Raw genomic sequence first — 24,532 nt, 5'->3', positions numbered from 1 at the left:
CTTGAGTTTGTATCTATTGTGTACTCTTGTGTTGTTATGGTTGAAGCTGAAGTATTCATTGACAGGTAGGACATTGCAATGTATGATTTTATATACTATACTTAGATCAGACTGAAGACGGTGTAATTCAAGGTTTTCTAGGTCTAGAATTTCAAGTCTGGTGGCATAAGGTATTCTACAATGAGTAGAGGAGTGGAGAACTCTAGCACTTAGATCATTAGAGATGAGTACTCCAAGGTCCTTGACAGAGTTTGGATCATCAACAAGTCTTGACTATTCAGCCTGTATTTTATTTTCTGATTTTTTTTGCCAATATGTAGGACAGAGCATTTATTTGTTGAGATTTGAAGTTGCCATTTGTTTGACCATGCTGATACATAGTCAAGGTCTTTTTGAAGGGTAGCAGTGTTATCTGTGGTATTGAACAGCTTTACATCATCAGCGAAGAGAACATAATTGCTCTTAATATGACCACAGAGGTCATTTATGTAGAGTATGAAGAGAGTTGGTCCTAGAATACTGCCTTGGGGGACACCACTGTTGACAGGTACAGAATTTGATAGGACGCTCCCAATATTGACCATTTGTTGTCTGTTTGACAGGAATGCTTCAATCCAGTTATGCAGGTGTCCAGAGATACCGTAAGATTTTAATTTTAGGAGTAGTTTGTCGTGTACCACTAAATCAAAAGCTTTACAGAAGTCTATGTAGATTGTGTCTATTGTTTTGTCCTGATCGAGTTGTGTAGTCCATATGTTTTTGCAGTGTAAGAGTTGCAGATTACAGGATAGTTTTTTTCTGAAACCAAATTGTTTATTGGAGAGTAGGTTGTTTGTCTCTAAGTGGATAATGGATTGGTTAATAATTAATTCCATGACTTTACAGGGGGCGCAGCATAAGGAGATTGGTCTGTAATTTTCAACTGGGCTGGGGTCTCCCTTTTTGAAGATGCGGATGACCATGGCTTGTGATCATAGTTTTGGCAAGGAGTTGGTCCTGAAAGATTTTTTCGAAGATTATGCTTAGAGGTTCTGCTATGGCAGTGGATAGCTTTTTTTAAGAAGTAGGCACATATTCCGTCCGATCCAATAGATAGAGATGGTTTTAGATTGTGTAGTGCTTTTTCAACATTGTCTTCTGTAAAATCGATATGTATTAGATCATTGTAGTTTTCTGTGGTTCGGCTAGGAAATACTGGGCATGATCCATTGCTGTTTACAAATGTGCTTAACAACTGTATTAATGACCACATGACTCCCTGATCACCGTAAAAATGATAGTAAAATCAGATCTAGTCTTTCGGTGATCTGCTTTATAAACACACTGATTGACAATTGAAATTCTAATCCTAACTGTAGTTGCAACTCAAGGACTATTGGCATTCTTTGTAGTTAAACTAATGCTAAAGCTTGCTGTCAGTTCTACAACAAATTTTGCTATTTGAAGTTGAGAAGAGGATTCTGAATATGAAATGAAAAATGTTTTTAACATCATTTTCACTCTGGATTGCAAACTTGTTCAAGTTTGGAATCCAAACTTGGATACCAGGTCTATGCCATCAAAGCAGTTAAAATTGTTAGACTTTTTGCCTTCTATATTCTATTCTACATTCCCATTCATAGAATTGCTGGTGCTTTCAGAAAGACAGCAGACCCAGCAAAGATGCAAAGGCTGTATAACCAGAAGTAAGGTAACAAAAAAGGGAAGGGAAGAGGACTTGGTGAGAAAACATATCCCTGACCCCAGTTTTCAGTTAAGACACAACAGAGCTCAGTTTATATAGATGAAATGAGATAATTAGATTAGATGGTATTAGAAGCAGGCACAGTTTCAGCTGCTTTTAATGAGTCCTCTTCTAGGGGATATGTTAGAGGTGGGTGGGAGATTAAACTAGAGGAAAATCTTGCATTTTGCAATATTGCAATATGACAGATATTTTAATCTTATCTATTTCACCATTTTTAAAAAGCACCTTCTGAATTGATTTTTTTGGGGGGGAGTTCATCTCCAGGAAAACACAAACAGGATGTGTGTGCATAATAAATAAATGTGTTTTGCCTTTTGCTAATTATGCAGTCCACACACACACACACACACACACACACATACACAATTCTATGCCTAGCAGTGGGAAGTGCTTGCTTGCTTGTCAAAATGGCTGGGTATTTGCTTTCTACCTTTACTTGCTTGTTTCTTTCTTTTTTTAAAAAAAATAGAATAAAGCTAGAAGCTGAACACTGAGAAGCCTCTGAGTCTGAGAGTTTTAAAATGTTTTCAAATGCCTTCTGAAAGTGATGATGATATGGTTAAGGACTGCAAGGAAGTGACTTGGGAGTTGTCAGCATTGAATTCAGGAAAAATAGTTGTTGTTTTTTTTAAAAACACACATGTTTAACCCTGGAAAACTGGGTAGGAATTTCCACTGCATTTTAGATTATTCCCTCTCCCCAAATGATTTCCCAATGTTACACTAGCCTCATCAATGCAGAACAAAAGAGGAAAGCAAAACGGACAGATGTGGGTGTTGAGACAGAAATAGAATAGAATAAAATTATTTATTGGCCAAGTGTGATTGGACACAAAAGGAATTTATCTTTCGTGCACAAGTTGTCTGTGTACATCAGTGGTAGGATTAAAAAAAATAAATTATCAGTTCTGTGATCGTGGCTTGGTGGGCATGGCGTGGCTTGGTGTGCATGGCAGGGGAAGGTTACTGCAAAATCCCATTCACTCCCCACTCCACTAACCTGCTTTCCAGCTCCATTCTCCTGTGCAGGGCAACCAAAAGAGACCCAGCTGGGGCTTGGGAGGGAGAGAATAGATGGGTGCGGGGCCAGTCAGAAGTAGGATTTGCCGGTTCTCCGAACTACTCAACATTTCTGCTACCGGTTCTCCAGAACTGGTCAGAACCTGCTGAATACCACCTCTGGTGTACATAAAGAAAAAATAAAATACATTCATCGAGAATCCTAAGATACAACACTTAGTGATAGTCACAGGTTACTAATAAGCAATCAAATCATACTAGGGAACAAATAAAGCAATATAAATTGTAAAGATACAAGCAACATGCTTATAGTTATAAGTTGGAAGAAATAAGTAATAGGAAGGATGAGGAGAAGAAGAATAGTAATACAGTCCTAGTAAATAGTTCGACAGTGTTATGGGAATGTTCTTGGGTTTGGGTTTTGATCCACATATTATATGGAATATAATTAGGAATGCTTCCTTTTTTCTCTCTCTCAAAAATTTCTACATGTAAGCTGGAAGTTCATGATACTTTTAAAGAAAAAGAATCTGGCAGAAATATCAAAGCGATAGAATGCAGTCCTTTTATCATCTCAAGTGTACAAGATACAGAGTAATGCTTGTCAGCTACAGCAATTGTGTTTAAAGCAAACAAGCAAACAAACAAAAACAACAACCTTGTAACAGTACAATCACACATGAAACCAGATAGCCAGACTGTGACTTCCTCTTCATGTAATGTTAAAAAAAAATAATTGTCAGTGGTGTATTTAGGAATTGGAGTCCACGATCTAATGATTTATATACATTATGCGGGGTAACAAAAAAAGTGACAGTTTTGTTATTCTTTAGACATATTAATAATGTTACACGTTGTTGGAAGAAATAGTCACTTCCAGTTCCAAGCCGGGAAAAAGGCACTGGAGACAAAATGGAGGCTGATTGGCTGACTGGAAAGATGGTTTAATGATGAAGCAGAACCACATGGTTTTGTGGCTCTGGGCAGCTGTCCACATGGAGTTGAGAGTGATGGGTTTTTATGCCTTCTCTTGGGCTTTGTACTTTAGCTTCCTGTTCCTGTGAAAGAACATGTATTCTATTGGCTGTTGTCAGATTCCTATCAGGTCATGTAGGGGTTATGTAGGGGTCAAAGCTGGCTCTATAGGCAAAGTACAAACCTTAAGTGTTTTTCTGAGCTAAGTTTGGTTGAAATTTCTGAGGGTGATGCAATGTCCCTAGGAGATTATGCAATGTTGTGAACTTTGTGTCTTCTGCTGAATGGTAGTGGGTTTATCCTATTATGTCCTGAAGGGTCATGTCTTAATCCAATCATCCTGGAGCTGAAGGTCTTTTGTTTTGTAGATTGGCTGGCCTAATCTTTCTCAATGGGCACAAAATATCTGCTTGTGGGGGAGTGGAAGCTGGGCCTCTGAGTTTCTGTTTCCCTTAAGATGTTTTTCTTTTTCTTTTAGGGGAAATATTTTATCCTGCCTTTTAAAAATATTTCTCAAACATATTTCATTCTTCTGGGAGGGGGCTTGCTTCCCAGAGCACCTATTTTCCATTCCTGTGGGGCCCAAAATTTACACCTGAAGGAGAAAAAGAAGTACTCTTCAATTCAGGTCCTTTTTCAATAAATGGAATTGATGAATTGTATGTAAACGGATATCATTGTGGCAGAATGTAATCTGGGGTCTCAGGAGGATGAAGGTTATTTCGAAAGGGTAAAACAACCAGGGTGAAGTCCTGAACCAGACACAGGGATTGTATAATCCCATCCATTTGAACAATTACCACACAGAGTCAAAAATTGTGCAAGCAATTAAAAAATGCTGTGTCATGATAGCATGCCATTTAAGCTCTGTGTGTGATTTATAAAATCATTTTTGAGTGCATTCCAGTGCACTGAAGCTTGATACTAAAAGCTCTTTTACCAATTATGATTCTGTTTGGGGAACATTAAAACATAATCTACCATGAATTCATAATCCATAGTTTCTCTCATTAATAATATAAACAGTAATAAGGTAGATGAATTGAGATGTGTTGTAATGAGCAGACAAGCAAAATGTGTATACTTTTTTTTTCCTGCAAGGAAAATTCAGTCATTTCAAATATTAATATAGCTAGCTAGCTAGAGATAGATAGATAGATAGATAGATAGATAGATAGATAGATAGATAGATAGATAGATAGATATTGAGATATAGAGAAAGTTTCTATTGTAAAATGCTTCCTAGTATTCAAATAATATACTGTTTATTGGACACTGGCCAAGACTAAACTCTTTCTGATCCCATTTCTGAATTTCCCCAGATAGAGAGAAAATAGCACTCAATATTTGGGTTAGAGTCATGTGCAATCAGCCATTTATCCAGGATGCAATAATATATTCCTTCCTTGAGCAAGGGAGTGAGCTACAACATCTCCAACAGAGGTGGTATTCAAGCAGGTTCTGACCAGTTCTGGAGAACTGGGAGCGGAAATTTTGAGCAGTTTGGAGAACCAGCAAATGCCACCTCTGACTGGCCCTGCCCCCATTTATTCTCTGCCTCCCATTGAGTCCCAGCTGATCGTCTGGATTTTCTTTGGTTGCCCTACATAGGAGAACGGATCTGGAAAGCAAGTTAGTGGGGTGGGGAGGGAATGGGAATTTTGCAGTCACACCCACAGAACCGGTAGTAAAAAAAAGTTGAATCCCACCATTGATCTCCAAGGCCCCTTCCAACTCAGTTATTCTGTAAGTTCTGTAACTACTTATCTATTAATTAATTTGGATTGGGGGGAGAACAACATAATGCATTTCCTTGAGCAGTTCTGGATCACATGAGGCATTCATTTTTGAAGCAGCTTTGGAGAATGTTCTCCAGCAACAAACAAAATTTGTGTAGTTACTTACCAAGCACATCTAAATTATATTAAAGTAACCAAAATATATTTACATTCCCCAAGGCATGTCACAACCTTTGAGCACCCCTAATGTTTGGGAAATTAAAAATTGAAAAAAATGACACACCCTATGTCTGCAGCCTCAGAAAACCATGCAAAGGCATACCCCATTCTACACATGATTTTTGGATGGTCCAGAAGCCATACGAGAACACAATCTTCTTACACAACTTCCAGAGAGAAAGCACACCCTTTCTCACAAGCTTCCAGCCTGAAAAAATCACATGAAAACAGGGTGTGCTGTCCAGAATAGTTTTTGGGTGTTGGTGATCTTTGGCATGTCACCCCAAATATTGTAGTGTGTCACCTTTGACATATTTGTCATGGGTTTGCCAACACAGTTCTAGATTCTCCACAGAACCCACTTTACTTTCAATATTCAGCAATATACAGTAGTTTGCCAAGATTTCATAGCATGTTTAAAAACTTCAACATTATTTTAAACCCTTTAAAATCTCTGCTAAAATCTCTCTTTTTTTTGTTGTTGTTGGTTTTTAAATCAGAATCACACTCACTGAATAATTATTAGGTATATTTTCTTGCTGTCAATACCCCATTCAGAGATCTTCATTATGAAAATCAGGTCCTTCAATAGCCAACTTTACCTAAGTGGAATTATGGAATTAGTTTTTATTACAGATTAATGGAGTTGGAAGGACATTGTAGGTCATCTAGTCCAACCCCCCATCCAAGCAGGAGACCCTACACCATTTCTGACAAATGACAGCCCAGTCTATTCTTGAAAGCCTGGTTGGTTGATTGTTCCCACTGTCAGAAAAATTCTCCTTATTTCCAGGTTGAATCTCTCCTTGTTCAGTTTCCATCCATTGTTCCTTGTCTGGCCTTCAGGTGCTTTGGAGAATAGCTTGACCCCTGGTCCTCCTCTCTGTGGTAGCCCCTCAAATATTGGAAGATTGCTCTCCTGTCTCCCCTGGTCCTTCTCTTCACTAGACTAGCCAGGCCCAGTTCCTGCAACCGTTCATCATATGTTTTAGTCCCCAATCCCCTAATCATTAGTCTCCCTCTCTCTGCCCATCCAGCTATCCCATAGTTTTGAAAATGCCTTTAGAACATCTCTTCTAACACTATTTTGTAATAATGTTGTGATTAGGGTGAATAGAAATGATTAATGGCACAATAAACTGTAATACACCTTGTACGGGGTTAGGGAAAGCAAGTCCTTGAATACTAACAATGCTATACTTCAGTTTTCTACTCATGCTGTTGCATTTAATCACATTATTCCCATTGTGGTTGCGATAGGAACTATACAGCTTGTTCTCCAACAATTTCTTATGCTACTTCAAAGTACAAGTAAATTAAATAAACCACAGTGCAGCTATTATTAGGTAAAAAAGGAGGATTTATCTTAATATTAAACATAGATAAGGATTCTCTGGGGCTTTGCTTTGTAACATCTACAGCACACAAAGCTTAAATATTCAAGATTTTACCATATCGGATTCTTCTTTGTTTTGCAAGTTTATTTCTGGAAACATGTTTATTTTCTTCCTGCTTGTAAATCGTCTTTGGATTCTTGTATAATCTTTTCTCCTCCCTGTCTCCCCCCTCCCCCAACAACTCAACTCCATTGTAGCCTCAGAAACAACTTTATTATGTATTATGTTTCAAAGCCCTAATTAAATTGTGCTGCATCACCCCCATGCATTCTCTGTGAGACCCTGTATGTGGAGGAATATTGAACATTAATCTCAAAGCGACCCAACATTGCATTAAACTGAAACATACTCAAGTACAATCCTCCAAATCTCCCAGGAAATAGTAATGTCTCTTAAAGGAGAAAGTCCCATCTTTCATCATGTCCTCTTCAACATCTTAATAACAGAACAACAGAATTGGAAGGGACTTTGAAGATGTTCTAGTCCAACCCCCTGCTCAAGTAGGAGAGACTATACTATGTCAAACAAATGGCTGTCCAATCTCTTCTTAAAGATGTCCGATCATGGATTGACCAAGTGGCTGTTGACCAAGGTTCACCCCCTTCTTCCTTGTGGCAGCCTCCAGTCCCCTAATCATACCAGAAGTTAAAAATAAAATAAAATACATTCTTGGGTCCATAATATCACCAATTGTAGAACTTAATTCAATGGAGGAAAGTAGTCTAGATAATATAGTAGAAAACAATATACCATATATTCACACAGAATACCACATAGCAATTTACAATAAGTGAAGTTGACTGCTGATTTGTCCCATCTACATACTAACCTACTCTGACGCACCAACATGCCTACCGTCCCTGTCCTATTGTTTCTTTTATTTTTCTTATATGTATCCATGTATTCATAACTATGTTTTTACTTATACCTATTATCTTGTAAGCAATTGACAAACCCAATAAAATAAAAATAAAAATAAATAAATAAATTTTGAAAGGAAGGAGGGAGTGTATTTTCCTCAACATAGACACAAGGAGGCTATTTGAGGTTAGGAAGGGAAAGCACCTGAAGCTGAAACTTCATCTTTCAAGTCCCTCTGTTGAAAAATAAACTAACTATAGCCTTATGTTCCATTGGCTTCTTTCGATATTACATTATAAATACATAATTTATGACTCCCACAAAATGTTTTGTGGGGACAAAGTCCCTTTGTTTGGCTGAGCACCCAAGATTTCCAAGGCAATATTTTAAGGAGAAACATTCCAAAGCCTTCAAGACCTAAAGTAATGCCTCTTATTTATTAATAATTTTGACTTTTGTTTTTGGCAATGCCATGTTCTTTCACTCCATTCATAAAGAAATGTGCCACGAGAGTTCTCTCTTTTTGGATGCCTTACACTCTGCCTTTATTAACCAATGTTAACACAGTTAAATTGCCTTATTGGGATTTCTTGTCCCTTTGACATTGTTATAATTTTATAACTTTATTATTTCAAAATATTTACTCTTAAATAAATGTTAATACTTTTAATTTTAATTCTATATCCTTTTTGTACCCTGATATTATTTTTTGTACCCTGATATGTACAGTGTGCACCACCCAGAGACCATCCTTGAGGGAGATGGATGGCCTAAAAACTCTAAATAATTAAATAAGTAAGTTGGGTTAAGTTCTTAAAAAGAACTAATTAAACAAAAATTCCATCCATCTTTAGACTGATACACGGTATCAATCTACCAAGGACTTTCCAAATAATATAAATGTACTGGCAGGATAACAAAAATATTTTCTCCCAAAATCGAATTATGTACTAAATTACTTTGGCATTTTTAAACCAAACAACATTTTTGAATTCTAGTTACTTGTTCTATTTTTACATCTTTTGGGGTTGCAGATATTCTTGCATAAATCAATTTTACATTCTAAATTACACTCAATTTCCCCCTGTGACTGTAAAGAAAAAAGACTTTGTGAACTTTGTCAGATGGAAAACACAAAAGAATCATTAATCCCTTTTTTCCTTCCTTCCTTCCTTCCTTCCTTCCTTCCTTCCTTCCTTCCTTCCTTCCTTCCTTCCTTCCTTCCTTCCTTCCTTTCTTCTTTCTCCCCCATTTTACCACATGAACACATCTGGAAAAGTTCTCTATTGATATTTCTGACAAAAAACATATTAACTATGCATAGTGTGTAGCCCACTTTGTGTGTAGACTTCAAACAAAAGTGTTATCTAGCTACAGTTTCTGGTGTTAGGATTATCCCAAAAGGAAGGAACTGTCAATAAAATCCAAGGGTCTTAGAGTCTTCGTAAGATATTTCTTGGATCACAGGTTTCAAAAATGCGTGTGTGTGTGTTGTGTATGTATAGAATTGACATTCTGGACTGCTAACATTGAAATGTTTTTTATTCATTTTGTGGTGTGCTTCAGTAGATCTATAAACTCATTTGTGAGGCCCTGGTCATCTTTTGTGGTCGATTTTTGTGAAGGAAGATGTTCTTGTTTACCACATGGCTAGTCTGTGGGAACTGTAACCATTGACAGATAATCCATAACTTTCCTTTCCTCCCATCACCCCCACCAAACCCTACCATTTGAACTGGAACATTTTTTATCTTCTCCTGTCTCCCCAAGTCTGTATGTCTTTGTCTTCTCATAACACTGTGGATGCTTGAGACTACTCACAAGATCATTGCTTGCATGAAGATACCTAAGAAATTTATCTCTTGGAGACACCATTGACATTATCCCATATTTTACAAGAAAGTTACTATTGGTTGGCTCTAATTACTTCCTTTAAGATTTAATCAAGGGGAGAAAGAATTTGCTGTAAAGCAAGATAATTAAGAAATGAAGATTATTTATTTAGCTATGAATTGTTGATGCCATTTTTCCCCTGTATAGCTTTGAAAATTTGTCCCTACCTTTTCTTCCTTCCCTCTTCTATCTCACAGAGTCAAGGAACATTTGTCCGGCTAGTCTGAATCCCTTTGTCACACTTTCCCTCTTCTCTGGACATCTAGAGCAGTGTTTCTCAACCTTGCAATTTTAAGATTGTTCTAGTTCTAGTACTGCTTTGTAAAGCCTTAGTAAGACCACATGGAATACTGCATCCAGTTCTGGTCATGATAATATAAAAAAAATATGTTCTGATAATATAAAAAAAATATGTTCAAGTGCATAGAAGAACAACAAGAACGATTAGGGAACTGGAGGCTAAAACATATGAAGAATAGTTGCAGGAACTGGACATGGTTAGTCGAGTGAAGAAAAGGACCAGGGGAGACATGATACCAGTCTTCCAATATTTGAGGGGCTCCTACAAAGATGAGGGGGTCAAGCTATTTTTGAAAGCACCAAAAGACCAGACAAGAAACTATGGATGGAATTTATTTTATTTAATGTATGGCAAATGGATGGAAACTAACCAAGGAGAGAAGCAACCTAAGACTAAGGAGAAAATTCCTAATGGTTAGAGCAATCAACCAATGGAACAGCTTGGCTTCAGAAGTTGTGGAGGCTTTCAATAAGAGATTGGACAACCATTGGTCTAAAATGGTATAGGCTTGAGAGGGTTTAGATTAGAAGACCTCCAAGGTCCTTTCCAACTCTATTATTATGATATTAAAATGTTGAAGGGAACATGATGGAAGATGGGACATCCTTCTTGTGTTCTAAGATGCATGGAGTTCAGCTCTCAGAATTCTTGAGCCAGACCTTTGCAACACTTGTAACTTTAATATGTGTAACCATATTTATTTTGTACTGTTGTAATTGTTTTTAATTATCTTATGACGTATGCCATTCAGAGTTAATTTTTGGGATGGGGAAGCTATAGAAATCAAATCAAATAAATGAATGTATTCAAAACATTCTAGGATCTCCTTTGAATGTTCAGACATGAGTATTTATACTCTAGATATATGTTCAATGTCTGCTCAAACATTATAGGGACTGGTGCAATAAAAGTAACCTGGTTCTGAATGTTAATTCAACAAAGGAGATCATTGTAGATTTTAGAAAGAGCCGGCATAGTCATACTTCAAGGATGAAGCTGTGGAGGTGTCAACAGTATTAAGTATTTGGGAGTGCAGATAACTAATAATCTGAATTAGACTCTCCACACATCATACTTAATGAAGCGTGCAAACCAGCATCTGCATTTCCTGCATCGGAGGAGGAGAGCACATCTTTCTCCTTCTGTCCTGGCCACTTTTTACAGAGGCCCGATTGAGAGCATTTCAACAATCTGCATCCCTGTTTGGTTTGGTGGCAGCAGCACCTCAGATAGAAAGTCCCTACAGAGAGTGGTGAGGACAGTGGAGAAGATTATAGGAAGATTATTCAGGATACTGTTTATAAGCACTGTGTGCTTAGTGCTCAAAGCATTGTTAGGGACCCAACACACCCACTTCATGGTCTGTTTCTGTTGCTCCCCTCTGGGAGGAGGTTTTGAAATATTTCTAGTAGAACTTCCAGATTCTGGAACAGCTCTGTTCCCTAGGCCATCTTTTCGAAACTCACAAGATTCGTTTTTTTTATTTATTTATTTATTTGATTTGATTTGATTTGCCAATTGTTTACAAGATAATAAGTATAAGTGTATACATAGTTGTGAATACATGAAATGGGTACATATAAGAAAAATAAAAGAATAAGAGAAACAATAGGACAGGGACGGTAGGCACGTTGGTGCGCTTATGCACGCCCCCTACAGACCTCTTAGGAAAGGGGTGAGGTCAATAGTAGACAGTCTAAGGTTAAAGTTTTTGGGGTTTGGGGAAGAAACTACAGAGTCGGGTAGAGTATTGACATTGACCACTCTATTGCTGAAGTCGTATTTCCTGCAATCAAGTTTGGTGCGGTTAACTTTGAGTTTGTATCTATTGTGTGCTCTTGTGTTGTTATGGTTGAAGCTGAAGTATTCATTGACAAGCAATCATACATTGCAATGTATGATTTTATATACCATGCTTAAATCAGACCAAAGACGGCATAATTCAAGGTTTTCTAGTTCTAGAATTTCAAGTCTGGTGGCATAAGGTATTCTACAACGAGTAGAGGAGTGGAGAACTCTTCTTGTGAAATATTTCTGGACTTTCTCAATTGTGCTAATATCAGATACGTAATGTGGGTTCCAGACTGATGAACTGTATTCGAGTATTGGTCTAGCAAATGTTTTGTATGCTCTGGTTAGTAGTGTGATATTACCAGAGAAAAAGCTACGTAGGATTAGGTTAACAACTCTTAATGCCTTTTTGGCTATGTAGTTGCAGTGGCCTCTAGCACTTAGATCATTAGAGGTGAGTATTCCAAGGTCCTTTACAGAGCTTGGGTCATCAACAAGTTCTTGACTATTCAGCTTGTATTTTATTTTCTGATTTTTTTGCCAATATGTAAGACAGAGCATTTATTTGTTGAGATTTGAAGTTGCCATTTGTTTGACCATTCTGATACATAGTCAAGATCTTTTGTAGGGTAGCAGTATTGTCTGTGGTATTGAACAGCTTTACATCATCAGCGAAGAGAACGAATTGCTCTTAATATGATCACAGAGGTTGTTTATGTAGAGTATGAAGAGAGTTGGTCCTAGAACATTGCCTTGGGGGACACCACTATTGACAGGTACTGGATTTGATAGGACGCTCCCGATTTTGACCATTTGTTGTCTGTTTGACAGGAATGCTTCTATCCAGTTATTCAGTTGTCCAGAGATACCATAGGATTTTATTTTTAGGAGTAGTTTGTCGTGTACCACTGAATCAAAGGCTTTACAGATGTCTATGTAGATTGCGTCTATTGCTTTGCCTGGTCGAGTTATGTCGTCCATATGTTTTTGCAGTGTAAGAGTTGTAGATTACAGGATAGTTTTTTTCTGAAACCAAATTGTTTATTGGAGAATAGGTTATTTGTCTCTAAGTGGAGGATGATGGATTGGTTAATAATTGATTCCATGACTTTACAGGTGACGCAGCATAAGGAGATTGGCCTGTAATTTTCAACTAGGCTTGGGTCTCCCTTTTTGAAGATGGGGATGACTGTGGCTTGTGACCATAGGTTAGGCAAGGAGCTGGTCCTGAAAGATTTTTCAAAGATTATGCTTAGAGGTTTGGTTATGGCAGTGGATAGCTTTCTTAAGAAGTAGGCACATATTCCATCCGGTCCAATAGATAGAGATGGTTTTAGATTGCGTAGTGATTTTTCAACATTGTCTTCTGTGAAATCGATATGTATTAGATCATTGTTGTTATCTGTGGTACGGCTAGAAATACTGGGCATGATCCATTGCTGTTTACAAATACTGAGCCGAAGAATGTGTTAAAGATGTTGGCTTTAATGGTGTCGTCGTTGCAGTCTTTACCATCAGGTCCTATCAAGGAGAGGATGGACCTTGAGTCTTTTAGTTTGTTGTTTACAAAATTGTAAAAAGCACGGGTGGAATTGGTGCTTAGAAGGTTTTCCTCTTGTTTAATGTGATAATTGGTGCATTCGGTCTTTATCTGGTGGCATAAATTTTTGTATCGGTTTTTGAAATTGGCAACGTGACCAGATTTGTTTTTCCTCCAGAGTGATCTCTTTTTGGATTGAAGTTTCCTTATTGATATGGGTAATCTGCTTTTTGTTTTGTTTTGGGAGTTGTTGTTGGTACATATAGTTTGATGACTCTTTTGACTTCAAGTAAAAATATGTTGTAATGGTCTTCAACAGTATTGCATCCAGTGAATAGAGATTGCCAATCCAGGGATGAGAGATCGTTGTCTATAAGATCATAGTTGCCTTTTTGAAGTTACAATTGGGGATTACATCATTGTGGTGATTTTTGTGTGGACGTATGTTGAGACAAAAGTCAATCATATTGTGGTCACTACTGGAAAAGGGTTATTTAGTTTGTATTCCGTAAATTAAATTCAAACTATTGCAGAAGATGAGATCGAGGCAGTTGTTTAGTCTATTTCTCACCATGTACATGTATACATCCGAACTAGACTGTGCTGTTTTTCCGTGTCATAGAATATATATAGGTATATGCATAATTTTGCATTTATTTATTTTGTCATTGTTTATGTAGTGCACATTGGAGGTGGTGACCCTTTGAGAGCTGTATGCAATGAAATTTCATTTTAATGTATGCCGATTAGTGTACGTACATTCAAAGTAACAATAAAGGTATCCTAAGTTGAAGATGTTCCATTCTGGTTTATGCTATATTGTTTCTTAGCATCTTATCTCCTTATTTCCTGGTGTGTTTTTCCCTACATATTACACAGCTAGCCTTCTCATCATCTCTCACAAATTATCTTCTTACAAAAGCATTCCTTGTTAATTCTTTTTCTCTTTCTCTCTTAATTCCCTATAGATCTCAAGACAACAGATGAATTGTGAAAGGGGTCAATTAAGGGTAAGTGTAACAATATGCACGTCTTTCTACAATGAACATACGGTTTCTTGTATCCATGGTTCAGAGGTGTCCATCAAATGTCTCAGTTGTTCTTGCTTGTATTTACTCGAGAAAAGGACTTAAATATTCCTTGGAATGTTACATTCTCTGCATTGATCAGAAGTAACTATATGCAGTTTTGACAGTTTTGTGTTGTTCTGTTCTTGTTTAAAGTTTAGGAACATTGTGTTTTCTTGCCTTTAGGAACAATATGCATATTTTACAATGCAGCATTAAAAGAAAGAAGGCTAATTAAAGAGAGGTTTTGGTTTGTTTTGAGTGGCTTCTACTCTTTTGACAAAATCTGATCTTACGGTTGCAAAGTTGTGTGCCACCAAGGCCAAGGAAATTATTTCCATCAAATTGGGGGTGGGGGAATAAAGTAGTGAACAAGGAATACTAAATGTAGTATTTGTATTTCATACCTCCCCTATCCGCAGCTGTCTTGTTCAGACAATACGGTATCATTTTTTTTTCCTTTTAAAAAATATGATTTATGTTCCAAAGCTTCAACATAAACATTCTTCCCTGGGATGATTATTAAATTAATAAGAAGCAAATCTACCATGTCATAATTATAACTGATTACATCCAAAGTTAGAAAGGCTTAAATAAGATAGATTGCATTGCATTAAATTGTGCTAAATTATATTTGTTAAAATATTTCTGTATTAAAGTAAACACAGAAACACACACATGCACAGACAATTGTCAGATGCAATTGGGTACCTACCGAGAGAAGAAGAAGGAAAGAGAGAAGCTATCTTTACCATATTATCATATTTGCAAACTTCAGTTGGTGTAGAATGTAGCTGTGTGGATAGCAAATCATATCTTCCTATTTTGGTGACCCTATCCTCAAAATCTAAAGAGTTAGAATCACAAAGGAGGTGTTTGCCATGGCTTTATGTATTTACATTTTTTTTATTTTATATTTGTTTGTTTGTTTGTCTAACATGTACAAGATAACAAATATAAGTATGAACTTATGTTCATACTTATATTTGCTATCTTGTACATGTTTGACAAACATACGTGAACAAAGGGAGTAAATACAGATAAATGGGGACAGTTAGACAAGGAAGTAGGCACGCTGGTGTACTTATACACCCCCCCTTTAAGGAACTCTTAGGAATGGGGTGAGGTCCACAGTAGACAGTTTGAGGTTGAAGCTGTGAGGGGTTGAGGCTGTAACAATGGAGTCGGGTAGGGTGTTCACTCTGTTGCTGAATCATATTGCCGGATATATGGAACATGTGACCTGCATCGGTTACCAGTGTGTTTCTGAGTGCAATTCAAGATGTTGGTTGTCAGCTGTAAAGCCCTACGTAGCTTGGGACCAAATTACCTGAGGGGGATCATCTTTTTCCAAGGGTTTCTACCCATCCAATTTGATTTAGCAGACCGGGCATGCTGCAGATCCCATTAGCCCAAGAGTATCAGCAGGGATTAAGAGAGAGAGAGACCCGTTTTGGCAATAGCCCCTGCTTTGCAGAATATCCTCTCCTTGGAGGTCAGAAGAGCCTCAGTCTTTTTAGCCTTTTGTAAAACTTTAAAAACCCTTCTGTGTTTTTGAATCTGGGGTGCCAAACGTCTCAAGGGGCTACTTCTTGGCTTTATTGTTAACTGGCCAAATACCTCAGCTGCTGTGTATATTTATTTTGGATGTTTATATATATATATAAAAGTTTCATTGTTTTTAAAATGTTTTATTGTTTTAATTGTAATATATGCTTTGAATTGGAAGCTGCCTAGAGTTCATTGATTGAGATGGGCAGCTATAGAAATTGAATGAATGGATGAACGAATAAATGAATGGATATTCCAGGAAATGTTAGATATGTAATTCCTGAGTGAGATGAAAGATAGTTCAGAATTTATATTCTTACAGATTTCAAACTTGATCAGCCTTCTCAAAGGAAACTTGTACCCCCTACAATGTTTGTCGGTGATTGTTGTTTGTTGACATTCTTTGCATTTTTATCCTTCCATTCAGATAAATCTGCCAATTTAGGATTCCATCCATTGACTGAAAACATTGTATTGAAAATATTCTAAAATATATAAAACACTATGGTGGGGGGAGGAATCATGAGCCTCCATCAAATAAATTTGATGTGGGTTACATCTTCTAGGTGAGCAGCTTCCATATATAAAGTTGGGTTGCTATAAGAATTGGCTCTTCCCTAGCTCAGTCAGTTGACACCAAAATCAAGATTTACTGTTACAAATCACAAATAATAGTCTGAGTGGAATGTGGTTCTCTCTTTCCAAATAATCCTGATTTCTGGAACTATTCAACACTAATCAATTTCATCCTCCCAGTATTTTTTTTTTTAATGTTTTAATGACCGTGTTGTTCATTTCCACTGAAAACATTTTATTTGATAAATTTACAAGATTACTGCATTATTATATCTGACAGAGAAATTAAGAAACAATGATTAAAAGCGGCATATTTATTTATTTATCTTCTCCAACACTGAACCCAATGAAATAGGGTTTTTTTCATTGAGTGAAGCTCATGCAAATTCATTTATCATTTTAGGTGTCACGATACTAGAATGGATCAGAAGAACATAAGTGGTACCATCCTCTCATAATGAAATGAATGCCAAGGTCAATAAGCATGTTTTTAGCACACAGTTGTTTTACTGCTAGTGGAAATTATTACACAGTCACTGTCATCTTCTTGATTAATGCTGTTGGGAAACTGCCAGCTAGGCTGGAAGGAGGAATCAAGTTAGGTCCTAGCATAGAGTGCTTGTGTAGTCACAAGAAACATAAGCTTGACTTCCCACAAGATCCATGAAGCCATACCTGGTCTTTCAACCCTGAAGCCATTTTGGAGCATCTTCCACAGCAAGGCTGGTCGGAGCTGTGGGAATGGGAAGGGCAATATTGATAGCTGGGGACTTGTAGCCAAAATAAAATTATTTCTCCTGGGAACCAAGGACATTCTCACCAGGTGTTGGGGAGGCATGGACTGAAACCAAATGGAGTTGGGGCTGTGACTAGATTGGACCATGTGATGGACATGTGGACTAGAGGAAAGAATGTTGACTTTTAATTTGGGTGGGGAAAACCGAGGGACATTCATAGTTGTTTTTTTTTCCCAGTGTGCCAATATGACATGTCTAATAAATCTGTACTTTGAGGAACACCTAAGCCTCAGAGGTTTGATGGCATTGGGTCTGTTACCTGGAAACCCTGACATGGTCATTCCCAGAGGAAGGCACTTAGTCTGGGGAGATTCTTAAACCTTAGATAGAGAACAATAAAGTTGCTTACTTTACGAGTGGCTCTGGTTGCTTATACATAAAAAAATTAAGAAAAAATTAAGAAAATATTCTGAAGTTGTGACCCTACTTGCTGATAATCCAGATAGTTGGGCAGCTCTATAAACCATGACATTATTTCTCAAACCTTAGTTTCATGTGGGTTAGTCTTAAGACCCAAGTCTTAAACTTGGTCCAATAGTAAGCTATTAACAGCTACAGCTTTTTTATATAAGTTTGTATCACAGAAATTAATCATCTGTATTTTAAAAAAAATGACAACCCCAAAACAATCATTTTACAGTAATAATTGTTTTACTGTTTTATTGTTTTTTAGTTGTGTTAATTGTTCTATATTTTAGAATTGTAAACCACCCAGAGTCATGTCTTCAGTTGGGCAGCTACACAAATCAAGTGAATGAATACAATAGATTAACTCATTTGAGGGCCTGATTGAACTGATGGTTATGTGAATGAAGATGTTCTTCTTCCAGAGTGTCCTTGCTTATTTGCAGTATTTATTTGTAAAATGTATTGGGCACCTTTCTAATCTCAAGATAACTCATTTTTTCACTTACATTTAAAAACTTCTTCAGAAACCATGGATCTATTCATTTCACTTTCTTCTACATTTCTATTTTATTTTTATTTTATGTTATTTATTATTTTTAGTGAACTCGGAGAGTTCTTATAATAAAAGAAAAACAGAAACCAGAAAGAAAGGAAAATAAATAAAATGTTTACCTGCTATATTTGCTATCATGATTTCTCCCTGACATTTTTCCCCATTCATCTACTTTCCAGATTTCTTTTACACTGTATATATTCTCTGTCTGTCTCTGTCTCTCTGTGTGTCTCTGTCTCTCTCTGTCTCTCTCTCTGTCTATTTCTGTCTGTCTGTCTGTCTGTCTGTCTGTCTGTCTGTCTGTCTCTCCCTCTCTTTCTCTCTCTCTTTGTGATCAAGCCCAATGGCATAATCTATTCGTTCACTCCTCTTATTATTTCATGGAGATCTTTATTGAACCTAATTGAATTTTGGTTCTTTCATTCATTGCCAACGCGCAGAATTTCCCCTGTGTGTTCTTTGTATGTGACTCTCACGCATATGGGGAGAACTTTGTTCTCTTTCATTTAATATTGTGGCTGGAGGAAGAAAAAATAATAAGATCATGGAACATGAATCATTCCTGCTTATTTAAGGCTGTGAAACAGCCTAGGATCACAGCCCTAGGTAGAAATAAGCTGTAATTCATAAAACTGTAAAAAGCATAGTGACAGACTCTGAGGCCCAGCTTCTACTGCAGAATTATTGTGTCTTTTTTTCTTTTTTAAGTAGGCACTTTTGCTTCACCAAAACAGTACGTAAGAGGAAGACAACTGGGCCCTAAAGTTGGCATAGGCCTCTGCTTAATTGAAGGCTTCAAATTAACAATATATAATAACTGCCGGCTGAGCTGATTTTGCAACCCTAGCGAAATATTTGTAATCTGATGAGATTTTGCAAGCTTTGCAATATGTTACTATCTGCTACTTCTGCAAAAAGCATATATTTGCTGGACAATCAAAAATAAGAGCTATTTTGGATCACAAATGTCTGGGATATTGAGAAAAAAGGGAACTGAAAGTAGCAGATGGCAAGAGAGTTGGCATGCACCTATAAGGGGGTGTTGATTGATAGTCAGTATGTGGGAATAGGGAAGTACATCCAGTAAGATTACATACCACTGGGTGGGCTTTAGAAGAAGAAGGGTATAAAAGAAGGAGGTAAATCTCAAATCGGGGCCACTGATAGTAGCTATCCTTTCTGGGCTTAGCTATTATCTCTGGACCTCTTTGCAATGGGTTATTGTCAGTAAATATTACCTTACTAAAATGTTGTTATATTATGATGGCTTTTCATGTTCCAAATTGTTCATGAAATAAGCCTTTGATCTCAAAGTAAGATTTATTGCCTATGGTTTGTCTGTGCATTTTTTTTACTGAATTATTTTTATAACAGTATAATATCATTGGTTAAGATGAAGGGAGAAAAAGGAAGGTGTTCAATGCCATTTGATTCATCTGTGTACTTGGCATATGTTTAATGGGGTGCCTAATACATAAAGGTTTCCCCATTTTTAATTGACTTGCAGGAATCCAATCAAATGGATCTAGGAATGGAGCCAAATGTTGAAAGCACCACGAGAATGAATGGGAATGCATAATTCAAGCCATTGCATTAAAAAAAAAATAGTGCTATGATTGATTTATGTGACCCAAGTAACCATAATCTCCTTAAACATGTTTTTTAGCCAACCAGCTTCTAGAACCTAATTCATATGATTAATTCAATGTTCAAAGTATTGTGTGAATTAAGAAAATCGATTAACGTAAAGCATGGCCAAACCTGGCATAAGCCAAGTTTATTGCGCAAACATAATTACATTTTGATACAATTTAGATCTTGAAACTAATTATTTCTTCAATTCTCAGGGGTTTTTTGTGCAGCTTTTTATATTGATTTTATGCTACAACTGTGGGCATTTCAATACTTATTATTGGGTTACTGTAGATACTACCCTGGTTGTTACTAGTTTACTAAATGGCATGTTATTTTTGATGACTTTTTAAAATGAGTTGCAAACTTCTCAGGGTGCTAGGCTAATTGAATGATATAGGAATTATAGACATAAATGAATACACAATAGATTGAGGCTTCCATCTTTTAGGTAGACATTGCCGTGCACATTAGTCTTGATATTTAAGGAATAATTGAACAGAAGTTCCTTGGGGAAAACTGTGAAAAAAGGCTGTGTCTGTGTTTTTTTCCCCAGATTTGAGATATATTATAATGGTGATCCTTGTCTAAATGGATCTTTGGTCTGATTTAGTAAGCTCTGGTTATACTCTTATGAAGGCTGAATTAATTGACTGTCCTATGAATGCATTGATTGAAATTATTCTTAGACAATGTCTGAAACAGTCTATCTACAATTCACTTAGTTTCAAGTATGTCCTTTAAAAAAAACAAAAAACGAATGCCACCATGTTAATTGAAGTGACCAGCGTTTTACGTCTGTTTTCTTTGGTTGCCACCACAGTGAAAAAAATATCTCATGTACTCTCAAAATCTTCCCCATATCTGAGTCCAAGCTTTCTTCACATTTCAAGAATTTGAACATGATCCTAGAAGGAAATATATTTCCTCTTCTTTCAGTCCATGGTAAAGAAACAAAACCAGATACTCAAACAAGCCTAGGATTGAATAATTCTAGGAACTTATGAACAGAACAGCCAAATAATTCCTTACAGGTATTCCTCAACTTAATAACCATGCCTGAACCCAAAATTTATATTGCTAAACAACACAGTTGTCTCATGAGTTTTGTCTTATTTCTTGCCACAGTGAATTCACAGCAGCTGTGAAGTTAGTAATACAATTGTTAAGTGAAGCTGACTTCCCCATTGTCTTTCCTTGTGAGATACAAAGAACTGGTATTCAATAGGATCTTTATGTAATTTAGAAAGCAAAGTATTATGAGATATTATGGGGTTGAGAAAGACTTTGTCTCTTATCAAAATTGGCATCTCTCTCTCCCTCTCCCTCCCTCCTTCCCTCCCTCCCTCCCTTTCTCTCTCCCTCCCTCTCTCTCCTTCCCTCCCTTCTCTCTTCCTCCCTCCCTCTCTCCCTCCTTCCCTCCCTTCTCTCTCTCCTTCCTTCCCTTCTCCCTTCCTCCCTCTCTCCCTCCCACATCCCTCTCTCCCTCCCTCTCCTCTCCCTCCCTTCTCTCTCTCTCTTTCTCTCCCTCCCTCCCTTTTCTCTCTCTCTCCAAATGTGCATTTCAGCAAAAGTTTTGAAGTCTTATTTTTAAAAGTTCTAAATATTTATAATTGAAGTGTGTGTGTGTGTGTCTGTGTCTGTATAAAATCACAAAAATCACAATGATGGAAATCCAGCCGTATTTTTTCCCTACTTTAAAACTGCATCATTAGCACATTTTACTATGCTGTCAGAGACAGGTGAGTAAAGCAGGTTGAGTTCAGCTTTGACCCTTCCTCTCTCTTTCCTGGTTAGATAGCTCTGCAGCTATATTTAAAACAAAGATTCAGCAGTAATGACTAATTCAGTTCCTTGCTCCTGCCTGGGATAAGGTAACTTTTCGGCTTGCCAACTTATCCTCTTAACTGTATCAGTGGGTAGATGGAGGTAGAATGACCCATGCAAGTATTAGCACACCAGATCAAAGTAAGATTTTTTTAAAAAAAAAAAATGCTTGCAGGGAAGGAATACAGAGTACATGGTGACATTAGGTCTGAAGTGTCACTCCTCTGCCAACATCTAGAACTTGAGTTTCTATCCTTCTGAGTTGAATTGAAGACTGCAGGATGAAATTTAAAAAGGTACAGCTATGTTCATCTCAATAAAATAAACCCCTAAAAACAGAGGTTTCCTGTCTTTATACTAAAGCTGAAGAAGAAGCAGGTTTCTTGCAGCTACCAAATTTCAAGGACCTGCAACTCTTCTTGGTGCCAACAGAGGGAACTGTGCCCCACACAATCCCAGGATATTTAATAAATTTGATTTTTGGGGGGCTCAGGAGCAGGAGCATCATGAAATAAAATCTACAACGAGCTATATATTCTTTTTGGTCCACACTAATTTTAATATAGACTACTCCTACAGACAGGGGTTATTTTTGCTGCATGAAAGCCAAATGTGTTTATTTATTTATTTTATGTACAAGACCAAACCAAAAGATTCTTCTAAAATACGAGTTCATTGAAAGTGCAGTTGAAAAGCTGAACACGCTACATAGACCACATCAGGAGAGATTTGAAATCTGATTCAGTGGAAATCAACATTTGATTTGATTAGAATTCCTAGCTGTTTCAATTGAAATATAAAAAAAAAGTTGTTGAGACTCTAGAAAGAGTGCAGCGAAGAACAACCAAGATGATTAGGGGACTGGAGATTAAAACATATGAAGAACGGTTACAGGAACTGGGCAGGGCTAGTCTAGTGAAGAGAAGGACCAGGGGAGACAGCATAGTAGTCTTCCAATAGTTGAGGGGCTGCCACAGAGAGGAGGAAGAGGTCAAGCTATTTTCCAAAGCACCTGAAGGCCAGACAAGGAACAATGAATGGAAACCTGATCAAGGAGAGATTCAATCTGGAAATAAGCAGTCACTGAATTGGTTTATTGATTCATAAGCAAACAATTTATTTTGATGACTGGTTCTGAATGGGGATTATCCTTTTTTAAAATACTTCTGATAGAAATAATTGATTAAATTGATCTGAAATAGAATCTCCAAATTCAGATTGTCTTGCTACTCACAGTTCTGTCCGGATCCGTTTCCTCAAAATGATGTTATAGGGCACTGCACACCAGAACAACTAGACACAAGGACAGTTTTTTTTTCCCTGCATGCGATCACTCTGCTAAAAAACTAATTTCCACGACACTGTCCAATTATTTACTAAGACTGTATTGCTATTATTCTTCTCATCCTTCCTATTACCTATCTCCTTTTCTATTTATGACTATAACCTTGTTGCTTGTATCTTTATGATTTATATTGTTTTATTTAGTTTCCTAGTATGATTTTGATTGCTTATTTAGTATGTCATGCCCCTGGTGGAGACTGACTCTGAGGGAGAGGAGGAACAGCCAATAGGGAGTGGAAGTGTGGCTCTGGAGGTTGTGGAGGAGGCTGGGGAAGGGCAGAGGCCAGCTGAGCAGTCAGAGGAGGACCCAGGCCCATCCCCTCTTCATCCTAGGGCACGCAGGGAGGACAGGATAAGGGAGAGATGTGGTCTACTCAGGAGGAGATGGCCTTGATCCTCTTCATGGGCTGCAGCTGTGACAACTGAATAAGAGTATGGACCTGCGTACTGGCGAACACTGGAAACAAAGCATGGAAATATCTCTAGTTTATAGTTCCTCTCTGAGTTTGGCATCCTTCCCAATGTGTGTTATCTGTGGACATCCTCCAGCCCTTATCTTGCCTGGTTTGTCTTGCTTTTTTTCCTTCTTTGTGTAACTGTGCGGGTGGTTTTTTTTGTCTTCTGTCAAAGATATTCGGAGCTTGGAAGCAAAGTGAAGGAATAAAAGGGGCTTCACCTGTTTTCTGTGACTGTGTTTGTTTTGTATCCTACCCTGGGTCATCACACAGTATTCTATAACTATCACTAAGTGTTGTATCTTATTATTCATGATGAATGTTTTTATGATAACTATGATCATGACTCATCACTTATATCTTTTATGTATACTGAGAGCTTGTGCACTGAAGACAAATCCCTTGTGTGTCCAATCACACTTGGCCAATAAAAAAATTCTAATTCTAATATGGCTCACCTGATGTCAGTGCAACTGTGGGCTGGAGGGAGGCAAGCCCATTAAAAGCAAAAGGTGTGAAAGAGCAACCTAAAAGAGATGGCAATGAAATCTCCCCATGTCCCTGAACATCATCCATATCTTCACTCTTCTTCTTCAAGTTCATAGAGTTCCCTTGGCAGGTGACTGGCTGAAAGATAGTTCATCCTTAGAAACCCTAGATTCCCCATGGAAAACTATGGATAAAAACAAACAAACAATGTATTTGTTAGACCAAGAAAACAAGACGAGAAGCAGCCTAACCACCAATCAAAATACTAATAGTGTCCTCTTCTACAGAATCATCAGAATGTTTGCTCTGCTTGGACATTTAGGTAGGTTCTTGGGAGTTATTTTTCCCCC

The 24,532-nt window shown here is 37.4% G+C and overlaps 1 protein-coding gene across 7 annotated transcripts in view; it reads left to right on the top strand.

Moving 5' to 3' along the window:
- Positions 1-24,532, top strand: part of RBFOX1 (RNA binding fox-1 homolog 1) — a 1,983,080-nt gene that overhangs the window by 1,320,646 nt on the left and 637,902 nt on the right. For all 7 annotated transcript variants that reach the window (XM_087973167.1, XM_087973163.1, XM_087973165.1 and 4 more), the window contains one exon: positions 14,452-14,493. In XM_087973167.1, the coding sequence (XP_087829293.1) occupies positions 14,452-14,493 (42 nt within the window). The remainder of the gene's footprint in view (positions 1-14,451; positions 14,494-24,532) is intronic.

Source organism: Notechis scutatus, chromosome 12 (assembly GCF_049901735.1).
Source record: "Notechis scutatus isolate UNSWTSFEM ecotype Mainland chromosome 12, rNotScu1.2, whole genome shotgun sequence".
Taxonomy (NCBI): Eukaryota; Metazoa; Chordata; class Lepidosauria; order Squamata; family Elapidae; genus Notechis; species Notechis scutatus.
The sequence above is the reverse complement of the archived record's forward strand: the minus strand, read 5'-3'. Positions and strand labels throughout refer to the sequence as shown.